Below are 17,763 nucleotides of genomic sequence, written 5' to 3' on the forward strand. Positions count from 1 at the left end.
GGTTGTCTGCAAGGATAGAAAAATTAGAACTCCATGGTGGACACAGGAAGTTAAAGAGGCAGTGAAGGAAAAGAAGAAAGCATATCAAACGTTCCTGGCAAATAAGTCAGCCTGTGCTCTTAGAGAATAGAGAGACAAATGTAAGAAAGCTAAACAAAAGTCATGGGAGGACTTTGGCAAGAACATAGAAAATAAATATCAAGAAGGTAGTAAGATATTCTGAAGGTTGTTGAAGAAGCTTAGAAATGGAGGAAAGAGTGCTGTTAAAGGAATTAGATATGATAAAGGTGACATGAAAACAGGATTAAAAAGATATCCCTGAAGTATAGAGTAATTACTTTGAAAAATTGCTAAATGAAACAAGCAGTGATAGCACAGTGGTAAAAAACACTCAACAGGCATACAGTCAGGAATACATATCCATACTTGAAGTAGAAAAAGCCATCAAAGGGTTGAAATGTGGAAAGGCAGCAGGAGTAGATGATATTCGACCAGAAATGCTGAAATATGGTGGTATAAAAGTCTTGCAGTGGCTGCACTGCATAGTTCAGGAAGCCTGGACAGAGGGATGAATTCCCGATGATTGGAGTAGAGCTCTACTAGTACCCATATATAAAAGGGAAATAAAACTGAATGTGAGAATTACAGAGGTATTTCCCTACTGAGTGTTCCTGGCAAGATCTATGCAAGCATACTTGAGAAACGGTTGAGAAGAATTGTGGAAGAAAAGCTTGGTGAAGAACAAGCTGTATCCAAATATAGGCTGTCAGGAACATATCTTCACTTTACGAGAAATAGTTGAGAAAGCATGGGAATATAACAAAGATCTGTATTTAAGTTTTGTTGATTTCGAAAAGGCATATGACAAGGTGACAAGAGAGAAGCTATTCAATATGATACAGTTATATGGTGTCAGTGGGACATTATATCACACAATACTTAGTCTGTATTTGAGTTGTAAGTCGGCAGTTAGAATTGAAGGAAGTACAGGAAGATGGTTTAATGTTACATCTGGTGTGAGACAAGGATGTACATTTTCCCCTCTATTATTCATTATCTATATATATAGCATTATGAAGGAAAGTGGTATTAAACATGATATCAGAATTGGAGATGTTAATGTCAGCTCTTTGCTTTATGCAGATGATGTTATACTTCTAAATAAATCCGCTACAAGTTTGCAAGATTCCCTGAATAAACTGAATAATTGTTGTAATAGATATGGTATGAAGGTCAGCATTAAAAAGACAAAGACAATGAAAATAGGTAGAATTGTTGAAAATATCAATTGTGTTTTGAACTGGGAACTTGTGGGTGGAACAAGTAAAACATTTCAGCTACTTAGGCCCGATTTTTACTGATGATAGTAAATTAAATATGGAAATAGACAACATAATCAATAAAGCTGGTATGGTAGGAAGTCAATTGAATAAATTCATAATAGAATAAGAGAGAAATTAGTCAGAACACTAAATTAGCTGTATACAAGACAGTGTTCAAACCAGTTTTAACTTATGGAGCTGGGTCAGAAGTAAAACACCTGACCAAAGACTAGAGACTGTAGATATGAGAGTCCTGAGAAAGATTAGAGGCGTGAACAGATGGCATCAATGGCAATATCATATTAAAAATGAGGATATTAGGAAAGAACTTGACATTGTTGGCATCCAGGAATGCATTAGCAGAGCCAATCTCAGGTGGTATGGTCATTTAAACAGAATGGCGAGGAAAGATTAGCAAAACAAGTGTTCTCTGCCAGGTTGGCAGGAAAATGACCCAGAGGAAGACCAAGATATAGGTGGGTTGATACAGTACAATGTGCCTTAGACGATAGAGATATAAGATCTGATAATGATAATATTGGAGTCTTGACAAGTAATAGACTGATTTGGAGGAAAATTGTAGATAGGAAATTAGTAATGATGTAATTTTTTTCATGTAGTACTATCATATCCTGTACACCCCTTGAGGGTACATGTCAGGAATTTGATGATGATGAACTTTTAAATGCAGACTAAGTTTCTTTGACAGCTTTTAAATATATACTGAATTTTTTTGACAGCTTTTAAATGCATACTGAATTTCTTTGACAGCTTTTCATGTTGATAACCTAGTCAGCTAGAATTATGATTTCACTGCATAGAAATTGAAATGCTGTACTGATTCTTGTTTGTTTTGGTTTATTATTATTAACATCCGACCTCCATAGAGTCAGAGACTCACGTGGGAGGTACGCACTTTTGCACACAATACTCATCCAACTATGCTTTAAACTAATTCAGTGTGTCTGCACCCACAACACATTCAGGCAATGCATTCCACTCACTAACCACTCTCCATGCAAAGAACCTACTCCTCACTCCTCTGCTCACACACTCTTATACAGTTTCCAGCGATGGCCTCTTGTGCTACCCCCCCTCCCTCTCCCATTCTATGAAAAAATCTCCTCCATGTCGACCTGATAACAACTCCTCACTAGCTTTTGAGGCTCTGCAACTTACATTACCTCAGTCTGTCCTTGTACTCCACATTCCAATGACCAGTGACCAAATCTGTGCACAACAATCCATATGAGGCCCGATCAAGGACTTAAACAACGGCATCATAACCTCTCTATTTCTGCATGTCAGGGTCTTCTGCATCATTGCCATTATCCAATGTGATGTCTTCACAACTTGTGGAATGTGGCTCCTGAACTTGAGGTCCTTGTCCACCACCACTCCCAGATCTCTCATTTTCTCTATCTCCTTTAAAGTTTTCCCACCAAGTGTATACTTTGAATCCCATCATTGCTTACCAAATTTGAAAACCTTACACTTTGCAACATTGAAGTGATAGTTCCACTTACCTACCATTCATACAATCTATTCAAGTTCTCCTTCAAGGTCATAACATCTGCTTGAGAGCAATGCAGCTCCCCAATTTTGCATTGTCTGTAAACAGCTACATATCACTAGTTAAATCCATCCCAATATCATTAACATACAAATTGAACAACAATTGTCCCCTGCCTGCTCCCTTCCGTCACATGCTATTTCAGATAATTATCCCTTAGTAACTGTATAAATTCCCTTTCCATTTTGCCATGTGCCCTTTCCTCCTTCCAGTCTATATCACTGTAGTTGAAGTCTCCCATAATTGCTCTCAGCCCACACTCATTGTCCTAATCTGCTGATGCATATCGGACAGTCCCAGTAAGGTGGCTGCTTTTCTAAGAACAACATCCAGACCAGTACCTAGTCCATCTATGTACGATTTGATGCCTGCATGTCACACCTGAATGGTATGGTGTAACAGCAGACCCAGAACTAGCACGGACCAGGGAGAATCCACCTCTCTAATTAATCTCCAGTTTGATGGTTTCTTGAGAGTTGTTGCTGGCAGTGTGCTTTCTGTCCAGTGATTTGAATGTTTAAGTGAAATAATATCAGTCACGATCATGGGTATATGGTGGGAGTAAACATGACTCATTGAGGTGGACATTTGCTAGACATGTTGTTTAGAGCCCTGGTTCTCCTGGTCAAGTAAACTCACCAATTTATATTGTTCTCTTTATAAGAGAATAAGTCATCTGAGGGAGCCTGATGATAGATGAGGAATGTGAAATAGCACTTGAGAAAAACTCCTATGTGGAAAGCTAAGTCCGTCATGCCTCTTTAAGGATCCCATAAAGAGAATGCCAAGTTCTATTCCTAGAAACATGAGAACTAGCCAAACCACATGACACCTATGCATCGAATTTTCATAGGAAATTGGCTATCTAGTAACCATTGTTAGATGAACATGCTAGTATTTCGAGGAGGTGGTGTACTCCATTCAATTCTAATCCCTGTGCAGCAATTGTTGGTAACCTTCTTGTCTGACTCTCTAGCAATGATGATCTTGTTGGATTGATTTGGTGGTTCAGCAGTATGAACCTGCTACAAATGAATAAATGTAAGAATTATATCTATTATGAAGTGGCATTCTCAAATAGGAGTAGGTGGGAATATAGCAATTACAAATAAGATAGATTTAAGATATATTTAAGTTAGGTCAGGACCTAATGTCCATCAATCATGTGCTTAGCAAACAAAAAAATAAAACAGAAAAGTGCAAGTTTGACCTGGTCTGGGTAGTGGCTCTTCCCTTAATACATGGCATTATACATGTCCGCAAGGAAATGTGCTTTGCATTATGGGAGATACTGGGACAAGGAGAGATGAGAGCTTGGTCCACCTTTACCATGAGTTGCCTCAGTCCTAAGTGCCGCAAACTTTGTTTGCTTACACTTGAATAAAGGATTAAACTGAATTTATTATATGCAAGTTTCACTGGCCAAATCCATGGCTGGCCCCAACCTGCCACTTGTGACAGCACAAACATTCTGCTAAGAATCTTAATAATACAGGTCTGTAGCTATAATAATACAGTGGTGAGTATGGCTAATAGTCACGCTGTGTCAAATGCACTAATTGAATGTCTTTAGGCTCATGTACCACTAAACATTAAGAACTGAATGTCTTTAGGTTCTTAAAGTAAAATGACAGCTAAATGTCCACCAGCCAGTACCAGAAACTTTACCTTACTGATGATTAGCCATTGCAATAGTAATTCTGCTCAGTACAAGAGGAAATGCAGGTTCGGACACTTGGTCTGAAGTCCTGATATCACTTTGGTCATTCATCCTTGTACCATCTCTAGTATTTACACATCACAATGAAAACTAGACGACCAAATTTGAGCATAATAATCCATGTGTGTGTGTGTGTCGTCAGACCAATGGTGGATAAGGATCTTTTACAGAAGCACCACCTCCTTATCTCTACATTGAAATGTAGTTTTTATAATAACAGCAGCACAATGCACAGTTTTTGCAATACCTGCAATGTGCCCTTGGAACTTTAGTCCACTGTTTACCATCATCCCAAGATCCTGAATCTCATCAACTTCCTGAAGTACAGCTCCACCAAGACAGTACATAGTCTGATATATCTGTATCCCAAAGTGTAGCACCTTGCATTTATTAATATTAAAACTATGATCACCACTCATCTATTCAAGCTAAAAGTCTATTCAAATCTTCCTATAGAGAATTAATATCATCAATACTCCTGATAAATCTACCTACCTTTACATCATCAGCAAACATTTGAAGATTATTATTATTATTATTATTCAGGCCTCGATGGAGTCAAGAGACTCATTGTGGGAGGTCCTTCCTAGGAAATACAAAATCTATCATATATTTATTTGTAGTATTCCTTGGCACAGTTTGAATGATGGTGGTGGCTGCTGCAGCTCCAATTGCAAATGGCATGTCGCCAAGTCCTCCCCCATTTAAGGACTCTATTTTGCATAACATAATACAGGATTTTGAGGCATGCGGAGCTTGTGGTATGTATGCATCCCAGCAGTTGGATATTATTATTATTACCACCCCAAGACCTCATGGAGTCAAAGACTCATCTGGGAGGTCCTTTTATCACACACACAGCTCATCATACCATGTTTTAAACACATTCAAACTCTTTGCAGACACCAATTCTCAGGCAAGGCATTCCAATCATTCACAACTCTGCACAAAAAAAACCTGCCTCTCACTCCCCTACTCATACCCTCTTTATACAGTTTCCAGGGATGACCTCTGGTTCTCCCCTGATCTCCCACTATTCTCTGTAAAACTTCTCCAGCATTGATCCTATAACAACCCCTTACCAACTTGTAGGTCTCTATCATATCTCCCCCTCTTCCTCCTGTCCACCAGACTCTGCAAATTTCATCTTCCAATCTTTCCTCATACTCGACATTCCAGAGGTCAGAAACTACCTTAGTCAATCGCCTTTGAACCCTTTCCAACATCTCTTCATCCTTCTGAAAACCAGATACCCAAACAAATCTGGGCACAATAGTCCATGTGTGGCCTAATCAAAGCCTTATACAACGGAACAAGAATCTCCCTACTTCTACACGTCAGTGTCCTGCATCATTCCCAGAAGCCTTTGTGTTGTCTTCACAATTTTGGTGATGTACCCCCTAAATTTTAGATCCTTATCCACTATTACCCCCAGATCTCTTATTTCCTCTACCTCCAACAATATATTCTCACAAGCATAAATTCTGCATCCCATCTTTGTTTTCCAAATTTTAAAACCTTACATTTTGCAACATTGAATTCACATCCCCATTTCCATGCCCAATCACTCAGTCTATTCAAGTCTTCCTGTAAGGCCACAATGTCTTCACTACACTTCATGGTTCGTCACAACTGTGCATCATCTGCAAACAACTCAATATCTCCATCCAAATCTTCACCTATATCGTTAATATACAAGTTAAACAGTAATGGCCCCAAAACAGACCCCAGAGGCACTCCACTAGTGACTTTCCTTTTCCTGGATATCACTCCCCAATAAACAACTTGTTGATACCTATCAGATAGCCAGTCTTCAATCCAATGCACTAATCTAATATCCAACCTCATTTTGACTATCAATTTATCATGAGGTACTCTATCAAAAGCCTTTGCGAAATCTAAGTATATTACTGTGAATCCTTCTCCTCCGTCCAAGGAAGCAGTCACTTTATTGTAATAAGTAAGTAGATTACTAAAACATGACCTCCCTTGAGCAAATCCATGCTGTCCATCAAAAATATTACCATTGTTATCAATCCAACTCTGGATCCTAGTTCTCACAAGCTTCTCCAACAACTCAACCACAACACCTCACACCCAGATAGGCCTATAGTTTGATGCTTGAGTTCGATCACCACATTTATGAATTGCTCATTAAGTATCTCCACCACACATTCTGCAACAGCTGTCTTTATACCATTTTCTCCAATCAATGTCATCCTTACATAATTATTCTTTCTTTTGCTGGCTACATATCAAAAGAATTCCTTAGGATCCTTTTTGGCTTCATCAGCCAACTGCTGTTCATACCTCTCTTTAGCTACCCTCACCAACCAAGTTCCCCTCTTTGCTTGGTCTTTGTAGACCTCATGGAATTGGTTATTTCCACTTCTCTTATGCTGCCTCAACAATGCCCTTTTTCTCTGTATCACATGCTTAATCTCTTTATTCATCTATCTCACACCCACCTTATTTAACCTTTTCACCCTTGGAATAATACATTTAGACATTGCATCTACTAAACAGTTTTTGAAAATCCCCAAGCTGCATTGATCTCTTTTCCAGCTAACTCCTCATTCCACGCTACACCTGCAAGCTGTCTCCTGAACTCTTCATGATCACCCCCCCCCCTTGTAGTTCCACATATACCCTTTTCTCATATGTGGCATCTATCATATCCACATATCCTGGATATGTGGCAGGTGAGAGAAGCGGAAGTGCATATGTGTGCAAATTGTAGGCAGTGGGAGGAATTTGTGACTTAGATATTATGATAACTGACCTCGTTGCATCAGTGGTGGGAGAATTTCGAGAGATGAGGAATGTGATAGAAGGTGAGAATAACGAGTCAAATATGAACTAAAAACTAAGAGTGGGGAGTGTGAAAGGCTTGAATGATTGTGAAGGTTTTGGAGATGTCTTGATTGGGAGAATGAATGACAAATAAGTGGCTAACTTGCAGAGAGATAGATGAGCTGAAAGAGGAGGTGGAATGTCTTGGGAATGAGATGAGAAGTATGAAAGATGAGATTAGGCAAATGGAAGAGATGAATGCAAGATGAATCAGAGAAGGATTGAAAGAGCAGGAGAGAATAGGAACAGTAGAAGAAAGGGGATAAGAGAGAGGTGTGGGAATGATAGAAGAGGAGAGAATAGAAACAGTAGAAGAGAGGAAATGAGAGAGCATTATGGGAATGATAGAAGAGGAGAGAATGGAAACAGTGAGATGGGGGAGGATGAGGAAGTGCTGGAACCAGGGATAGAGTGATGCCAGGGCAGGTAAGTAGGGGAACACAGAGTGATAGAGGAGAGAGAGAGAGAGAGAGAGAGAGAGAGAGAGAGTGAGGGATGCAGGCAAGCAATCAAGGAACAGAGTGGTAAGAGCTGTGATGTATGGAGACTCGATGATCCATGGTGTGCAAGATAGGATGCCAGAGGAGTGTTTGCCTGGAGGAATGATAGAGAGTGTGTCAATGGCAATTAAGTGGGGTGAATGAGATGATTGTGATGCTGGGCACGAATGACTTGAGAGGCAATGTAAATTGGGTAGCAAGAGATCTGGGATTCTTGCTTGATGTTGTATAAAAGAAAACACAGAGAGGAAAGATTGTGTATGTGTGTTACCCAGGCATGATAGTGACGAGCTGAGCAGAAGAACATTAATAATGAATAGCATAATAGTCAGAAGAAGGATTGGAATATGTGGATGCTTGGAGTACATTTGAGGACAGAAAGGAACTGTATGTCAGAGGCCACTTGCATCTGAATGAGGAAGGATGCAGACATTTGGAGAAATTGTTGTTTTCTGAATGAGTCGGCGTGTCAATGCAGGGAAACTTGAAGCAGAAGAGCAGTAATAATGAATTGCATAATAGCCAGAATGTGTCAGAAGAGAGGATTGAAATATGTGAATGCTTGGAGGGCATTTGAGGACAGAAAGGAACTGTATGTGAGATGCCACTTGCATTTGAATGAGGAAGGATGCAGACATCTGGAGAGATTGGTGTTTTCTGAACGAGTTGGTGTGTCAATGCAGGGAAACTAGAATACCCAGGGTGGATGGTAGCAGGGATGTCCTCTTGTGGGAATGGATGCTTGGAGGAAGGGGGGGGGGGGGGAGGACGACATCAGGTAACACTGAGCCCAGTGTTACCTGATATCTGGAGATGATAATGATAGGTGTAGAAGCAGTGACATTTTTATGCTTTATGCTAATTCCAGGAGTATCTGGAATAAAGGAGATGAATTGGGGATCTCTCCCCCAGTTTAAGAGAATGATCATGTGGTTTTGACTTGAAAGATGAATAGACGTGCAAGATCCCCAGTCAATCCATGAAATATCATTATCTGGGGATTCCAGCTCAATGTTGCAAAATGTAAGGTTTTAAAATTTGGGAAACAAAGATGGGATGTTGAATTTACACTTTTCAGGGATATATTGTTGGAGATGGAGGAAATAAGAGATCTTGATGTGATGGTGGATAAGGACACATTGCCAAAATTGTGAGGAAAACACAATGAATTTTAGCAGTGATGCAGAATACACTGACGTAGAAGTAAGAAGATTCTGGTTCCATTGTATATGGCCTTGATTAGGCCATATATGGACTGTGCATATGGTCATCTGGTTTTCAAAAGGATGAAGAGATATTGTAAAGGGCCCAGAGGCAATTGACTAAGGTAGTTTCTGATCTCTGGAATATTGAATATGAGGAAAGGTTGAGAAGATGCAATTTACAGAGTCTAGTGGATAGGCAGAAGAGGGGTGATATGATAGAGACAAACAAATTGGTAAGGGGTTGTTATTGGATCAATATTGAAAAAGTTTTTCATAAAATGGTGGGAAAATCGGGGGAGAACATGAGATCATCCTGGAAGCTGTATAAGGAGGGTGTGAACAAGGGAGTAAAAAGCAGATTTTTTGCATACAGAGTTGTGAATGATTGGAATGCCTTGCCTGAGAGTGTGGTGTCTACAAAGCATTTGAATGTGTTTAAGACAAAGGGACCTCCTAGATGAGTCTTTGACTCCATGGAGTTTTAGGATAATAATAATATCATTAACAATAAGTTATACAGTAAATGTGATATGATTGAGACATATAAGTTGGTGAGAAGAGTCTATGAATTAGATACAGGTTGTTATTATTATTATTGTTGTTATTATTATTATTATACCCTCCATGGAGTCGACAGACTCATCATGGGAGGTACATTCAACTGACAACATATTTATCATATAGTATCTTAAAGTCCTTATCACTCCTTGCATTAACAACACATTCTGGATGCATTCCATTCACTGACAATTCTCCATGTAAAAAATCTACTCCTCACACTTTTCTTCGCCACACTTTTACATAACTTTCAGTAATGACCTCTGGTTCTTCCCCTCTCACCTTCTATTGCATAGGATAATGGGTGATGCAAGAATGAGAGGTTATACCTGGAAACTGTACAAAGGTTATGTGAGTATGCAAGTGAAAAGAGATTTTTTGCTTGGCAGGTGGTTAGTGAGTGGAATGCATTGCCAGAGCGGCCCTTACTGTGAATATATTCAATGTATTCAATGCAAGGTGTGACAGTTATTGTGGTCTGTAAGTGTTCAACCTTATCTAATGAGTATTTGGCTTCCATTAAGGCTTATAAGTGCTAATATTCTAGCCATCAACTCTTTTACTAATGTGTGCTCATCTCCTCATCCACTTTCATGTCTGGGTAACTCGCACTATTCTCCTCCTCTCATTCCTCAACTGCAGATCTCTTGCTACTGAATTCATGATATCCTCTCCACACAGTCAATGTGAAACTCTCCACTGTTCATCTTGGTAAATACCCTTTCATTATGCTTTGATTCTGCAAATCTTGAATCTCCATATATGCTTTCTGTATCATTTCATCATGCAAAACCCTGCGAGTACTTGATAACATTACTCTTCAACTCTTCCCACTTTTATCTTATATATTTTCTTGTATTCCATACGCTCCTCTCTATCTTCATATCTGCTGGCCTGGTTGGCCGAGTGGTTATCTTATCTGCTCTGCAGCCAAAAGGTTGCAGGTTTGAAAGTTTGAATCCTGCTATAGGCAGGGATGTTTGTGATTGTCTGCGAAAATACTAGTGGTAGATGGCATTGGTATAGATCACATATGGGCAACCTGTTGGCCGTCTACTTCTTTTGATCTGGCCCTAATCTATTTCAGCAAAGTTTGTCTGATTCATGGTGGGAGGAAACATGGTGTGTTCTACTAATTCACATTAAGCTGACATCATATGACTTGCACAAAATGCACTATGTTTTCTCCAACCAAGGTCTCTTTCTCACTTTGACTAGCAGCATGTGTGAACGTGTTACAATGTGTCAGTTTGGTACTTGCGTTGGTGTTGTGCTTTGTTCAGTGCCTGCATTGATGTTATGTTCTGTTCGGTGCCTGCGGTGATGTTGTGTTCTGTTCAGTGCCTGCGGCATAGAAGACAGTTTTGTTTGACAGTTCTGAATATCGCTTATAAATTTAGGACATTGTCAGGGGACATTGTTACAAATTTTTATAAATTTAGGACATTGTTACAAAAGTAGATGCAGAGAATCGTCAATTTCAAGACAACTGGACTGAGGATTATTATTTTATTCTGAATAAAGGTTTGCCTGTATGTTTGCTGTGCAACGAATCCGTATCCGTCAACAAAGAATACAACTTGAAGAAACACTTTACTTCGAGACATGTGGATCACCCAAAAATTGATGGACAACTACAAAAAGATGAAATACAGAAATTGAAGAAGAACTTGGATACCCAGCAGCAATTGTTCAACAAGCAAAGAACGCAGCACCACAGCATTGTCAAAGCCAGCTTTGTGGTAAGCAAAAAAATCGCTAAGCATTCTAAGTCATTTGGTGAAGGAGAATTTATTAAAGAATGTCTGCTGGATGTTGCAAGTATAATATGTCCTGAAAAGAAAAAAGTCTTCGAGAATATTCGTTTGTCGAGACATACTGTTGTCCGACGGATAGAAATTATGGCTGATGATATCAAAAAAAAGTTTAAAAGAGAAGATTGCTAGATTGAAAGCATTTTCAATTGCTTTGGATGACAGCGACTGATGCCTCCGATACAGCACAACTAGCAATATTTATTCGAGAAGTTGATGAGGATTTCAACATCACAGAAGAATTATTGGTGCTTCGGCCGTTAAAAGGAACAACTACCGGTGAAGATATATTTGAAACAGTCAACACAGTCTTCGAGAGATTTGGGCTTAAATAGAGTTCACTATCTGGCATGTGCACTAATGAAGCCCCTGCAATGGTTGGTGCCAGAAGGGATTTATTGGAATAGTTCATGAAAGAGCAATAGAACTACAGATCCATCCGAAAAATTTAACAAATTTTCACTGCATTATCCACCAACAAAATTTGTGTGCAAAATCGATTAAATTCACAAATGTTATGGAAGTTGTAGTAGCCAGTATTAACTTTATTAAGTCACGTGCATTAATCACCACCAATTTAATTATCCGGAGTATTTCGGATTATGAAGATGTGTCTTATTATTGTGAAGTGAAGTGGTTGAGTAAAGGTAAAATGTTAAAGCGATTTTATGATCTCAGACAAGACATTGCAGATTTTATGGATATAAAAGGAAACACGATTAACCAAGTAAAAGATGATAAGTGGGTGGGTGTGATTTTGCAAAAACAAGGACAATTGGTTCATGAACTGCACGAACATATCAAAGCTTTTTGTAATAAACTAAGATTGTTGGAAAGTCAGATAAGAGCTAAAAATTGTTATCATTTTCCTACTCTAGCAACTCATAAAAAAATCCCTTATAATTGTTATGGAGATGAACTGAAGGCATTAATAGAGCAATTTGATACAAGGTTTGACGACTTCAAAAACAAAGACTCAACATTCGCTATATTTGCTCATCCGATGGATGCTGAAGTAAATAATATACCAGAAAACTTACAGATGGAACTTATTAAGCTTCAGGTGGATTTAGTACTAAAATCACAATTAACAACATTGCTTTGGTGGATTTTTATAAATTATATTTGGTGGAAGAAAAATATACAAATTTATGCACGTTTCAAGAAAAATCATTTGTGTTTTCAGCAGCACATATATATGTGAACAGTTTTTTTCAAGGATGAAATATAATAAATCAAAAATTTGTACAAGAATAATGGATGAAAACCTTGAAAATTCTATGTGATTATCCTTACGTCAATATTGTTAGTCTCGTTGAAGTAAAAGGTGAAGTACAAGTTGAAGTACGTTCATTGTATTATAAAATTTATGTAGAGCTTTATACCAAAGCATTACGAGTCTTTGACCCCATGAGGTCTTGGGGTAATAATAATAATAAATAAATGAAATATGAAGTAGCAACTTGTTTTAATTCATTTAATATTAATTTATTTTATTTAATAATTTGGTCTGGCCCTTGACTTGCAGCCAGAATGATAATTTGGTCCCCGAACTAGGAAAGGTTGCCCATGTCTGGTGTAGATGATGGTTGTAGTTGCTTCGTTATAGTTGGTGAATTGAGTGGTGGAGACAGAGCTGTAGACTAGGTGTCCTCCCTCGATGTTTTTGGACTCCTGCATGTGTCATGTAATAATAATAATAATAATATCCATCTCCCAACCGATCATCTATTCTGCGAATTACATCTTGCATCATTTCCAAATCTGTCTTTAACTATTCTAAATCTGTAACTCTCTATAGTTGCTTCACCTCTTTCACTCATCTGTGCGCATCTGTTACTTTCTACTTTCTCATTCACAGCTCTGGTATCCATAAAACTTAAATTAATCCTCCCTATCATTGCTTACTCTGTAATTTTGCCAGTATATATATATATATATATATATATATATAATCTGGTTTTGAATTTTACCATTAAATGTTTTTTTTTTTTCCAGTTAACACAAACAGAGCCACTGACTAAAGAAAGTACGCCTTTGTTGACGGATTCATCTGATTCATTTACATATCGAACAAGACATAGGGAAGAATCTACTAATAGGTTAACTGGTTAATGACAAAAGTTTGTTTGAAATTTGAGTTGTGTTAATTTCATTTGTTTTGTATTTGCTTAATGTTACATAATATCTGTGTAAAATATCTTTATAATGTTTTTAAATTAAGACAGTATGATATAAATGTACGTTTTCTCAGGGATAATTTTTGTTATATGATTGAGCCTTTTTTATTTTCCCAATGGTTCAAGTATTAAGAATAGTGATAAAGGGAACAGTGAGAATTTTATGCTGCAGGAACACACACACTGATGTATATATAGAATGTATTTATGTTTAGTATAACGCATAATAATTATTTATTATCTTTTTTGATGATGTGCAGTTATTTTGGTTTTAGTTGGAGAAAATACGAGGAAAAAATTTAAATTAATTACAGATCAGATATTCTCATTGTAAAATACAAACCTTCATTGTACTTAAAAAAAGTAAATACAAATAGTGACTGTACTTAGAAAATAGCTACTTAGTAACTGGATCCTATTGCCCAACAAAATGTCTGAATGTTATCATGATATCTATTTTGAACTTGTAATCCTTTAGAATAGATCAGTGATTAAAATTTTATATCACCCTTTCCCCATTTTGAAAGAATTCTAAATACTTATTGCATTTTAAATCCTTAATTAATCTATTTTTGATAATGGATTTGTTATGCATGAGCTCATTTTAATGTATTATCAAATGCTCTTGCAAGTAAATGAATTGCATTTAAATGCAAACGCGTTCAGATATGGAAGTATGGAAGTATGATGCAGTTGATTGTATACATCATACAATAGACTCGATTATCTGTGCTAACAATAATGAGGATATCTGCATCTAATTCAGAATTTTAGATAATCCAAAAATATCCATTTTCCACTAATTAATATGACATATAAATTATGTTGTAGCCAAGAAAATCGAGTTTGTTAATGAATAAAAAGTTTGTTGTAAGGCATGGTCTTGTTTCATTGAACTAACTTCGTTATGGCAAATTGACTTAGTTTGATGTATTTCAGAATGCACATGCAATAATGTGCAGACTAGTCTAATATTTCTGGTAATAAATAAAAAAAATAAGGTAAGCTTAAAAATTTCACACCAGATTGCAATTTCATTTATCATGTGCATGTGTGATATATTCAAACTATAGCTTTCACTAACTGAACTGTTCTCTAGTTAGTAAATTTCAATATTCCTAAGGAAATTTGACCTTAAAGATGGAGTAAGCACCCTTTAACAAATCCATGCTGGCCTGCATAAATAATATTACCCTCATCTGCCCAATTCCGTATATGAGTTGTTACTAATTTTTCCAAAATCATAACAGCTACAGAAGAAATACAAACAGGTCTATAGTTTGATACCTACATCTCAGTCACAGTCAGATCCTCTGATGCTATGACCAAATCCAGAATTCTCGATCCTTGTGTTCCCTCCACTACTACATGTTCACTATCTTTCCTCACATTTCTGCTGCTCTCTTCTAATATCACCCTCAAATCTCATGCTATGCAATTCACACACACTCTCTCTGAAGTCATTCATCCCAATCATTAGTCATAAAGGTTGGTCGATTGGTAGAGCCTCTGCTACTAATGGCTCAATTAAGTTAGTTTGAGTGCGGTTAGTACTAGGAAGGAGACCAATCGTTCGATGCTGTTGGCACACTCTCCCTCGATGAGTCTTTGGACTCCCTGGAGGTGTCTAATAATAATAATAATAATAATAATAATAATAATAATCTCCTCCACTTTTATGCCTCTTCACTGCCATTGACACACACTCTATCGATCCACAAGGCAAGCGCTCCTCTGGCACTCTATATAAGCTGTCATATTCATCTGATATGTACCCAACAGCATGAAAGCAAGCCTTTACTCCACCTGTTTCATGTTGACTTAATTTTTACATGCAGAATTAAGATGATAAACAGAATGATTTTCTTTAACATCTGAATTTTATTATTATTAACTTCTGATCTCCATGGAGTCACATCGTGGGAGGTACACACTATTGCACACATTTCTCATCCAACTGTGCCCTAAACTGCTTGTGAGTGTAGATTCAATGTGTCTCACATTGATTCTATATTCACAACACACTCAGGCAATGCATTCCACTCATCAACCCCCCCCCCTCCATGCAAAGAACTTGCTCCTCACTACTCTGCTCACACCCTCCTTATAAAATTTCTAGCGATGGCCTCTTGTTCTACCCACCTCTCCCATTCTATGAAACTGATAACCTGATTTATCAGAAATAAATCATTACCCCACTTTGCTATCTGTATATCTGTATACTTTGAAGCAGTCTGACTTAATTTTAGGATACAAAAGCCAACACATCAGGCAGATCAACAGTGACACTCACATCTTACATTATTAATATGAAGTCCGATTGTTGTTAAGCTGGAAATTATTTTTAATTATCTTTACTCCTTGAATGATGTACTTGATAAATTTTTGTGAACTTAATCTGAAGAAGCAGACAAAAAAATAAATAAATAATAAAGTGCAAAACTAGTAGATTTAATAAAATGAATATTATTTGTATGGACATAGTGAATATTTATAAAAGTATTTGTATGATAACATTCCATATCTGTTTTGCTTTTTGTTTTTCAGAATCCTTTGGATTACACTACTTTTTTTTTCCTGCCATTAAGCCATAGATATATAATGAGATGACTTCATATTCCAATCGACTTTTCTTATTTACTTTTTTTTTTTTTGAAGTAAATAAGTAATAAAATGCAAATAATTTTCAAGATATATTTAAATTATTATAAGTTCACTCTGACTTGTTATATAAACACACACACACAAAGAAAAGAGAATATCATACTTATTAATCTCATTTGGGATGAGATTCCCATAAAATTTGCACTTGTTACAAAAAAAAAAAGTGGCAAATCACCATATTAAATGTAAAAAAAAAATTAATGTTATTTGTCAGTGTTGATTATAATGTCATTCTGATGCAGTGATTTCTTTTGACTACTTATAATTGCATTTCTTGCAACAGCAGTTTGCATTTTCCCAATGATATCTTTAAATTCAACTCTCTGCATTATTAACCAGAGCCATGCTAGACACTGGTTTTCAAGTATCTCAAGTACTTAATGTTGATGATTTTGCTTGCTCCACAGAAGTTTTTATTTTCCAATATAAATTAATTCTTTATTTGCCATTTTAAAGTTATTTCTAAGAAAATAATAGCATATAAATTTTCTGCTTCTTTCAGTATCAATTGGGAGGTTTCATGTTAGGAGATACTTTGATATGTGATGCATGATCAATATAACTTGGATGAGTTTAGATCTTAAAAGCATGGTCAACAATGCAATAGGCTTCCATCCAATACTAATCTGTCTCTTTACTTAGGCTAAAGAAACAAACCAATATAAATGTTTATGTTAATAATTTTCAGAAACCAGTTACAGTATTATTGCAGTAATCTCACTATGACAAACTCTTAGGGACCAAAGGAATAGTTCATCATGGTGAAAGGTTTGCAAAAGTAAATTTCCTGTAATAATAGCATCAGTAAATGGGATTTTGTTAGTTTGTTACAATGGTTGAATTTACTATGATGTGTTTGCTGAGTTAAGGATCAAAATATATCACAGTTCATAATAAATGTCCATATTGTTCAAATCACTTGTTGAAACCAGTTTGTTGAAAGTATTATTTACTGTTGATGTTGAACTGAAAAAAAAATAATAATAAATGATTTTTAAAAGCTGTTTAAGAAATTAATTTTTTGTAAAATTTATTTCATTATTTTTTTTCTGCATACCCAATATACTACAAAATCTTACCAGACACACTGATAGCCATCTCCTCAGAACTTATCTAGCACCATACATACATAGCTCATGGCAAAAACATGATGTTAAAAAAGAGAAACACGATGTCATTATATATTAACAGAATTGAAGAATTTAAAATATTTTAAATTAAAACTTTGAAGGAAAACACAGATCTAATCCAAGAAGTTGGAAAATTAAAATAAGAGTTAAAAGTAAAAGTCTTAATATGTTATAATAAGGAAAAGAAACATATATATCATTATAAATTCAAATCTAAGTTCGTAATCCAGGTCACAGCTTCAGG

The 17,763-nt window shown here is 36.6% G+C and overlaps 1 protein-coding gene across 4 annotated transcripts in view; it reads left to right on the forward strand.

The window, feature by feature from the left end:
* Window positions 1-17,393, forward strand: part of LOC150093183 (phospholipid-transporting ATPase IF-like) — a 799,705-nt gene extending 782,312 nt beyond the window's left edge. For 3 of the 4 annotated variants that reach the window (XM_090413774.1, XM_090413776.1, XM_090413778.1), the window contains one exon: window positions 13,544-17,393. In XM_090413774.1, coding sequence (XP_090269900.1) covers window positions 13,544-13,660 — 117 coding nt within the window. In that variant the 3' untranslated portion in view covers window positions 13,661-17,393. The remainder of the gene's footprint in view (window positions 1-13,543) is intronic. The other variant, XM_090413775.1, reaches the window with a different exon arrangement.
* Window positions 17,394-17,763: the final 370 nt, after the last annotated feature.

The sequence above is a fragment of the Typopeltis vanoorti genome, chromosome 24, assembly GCF_054136105.1.
Source record: "Typopeltis vanoorti isolate ZY-2024b chromosome 24, IOZ_Tvanoo_1.0, whole genome shotgun sequence".
Lineage (NCBI taxonomy): Eukaryota > Metazoa > Arthropoda > Arachnida > Uropygi > Thelyphonidae > Typopeltis > Typopeltis vanoorti.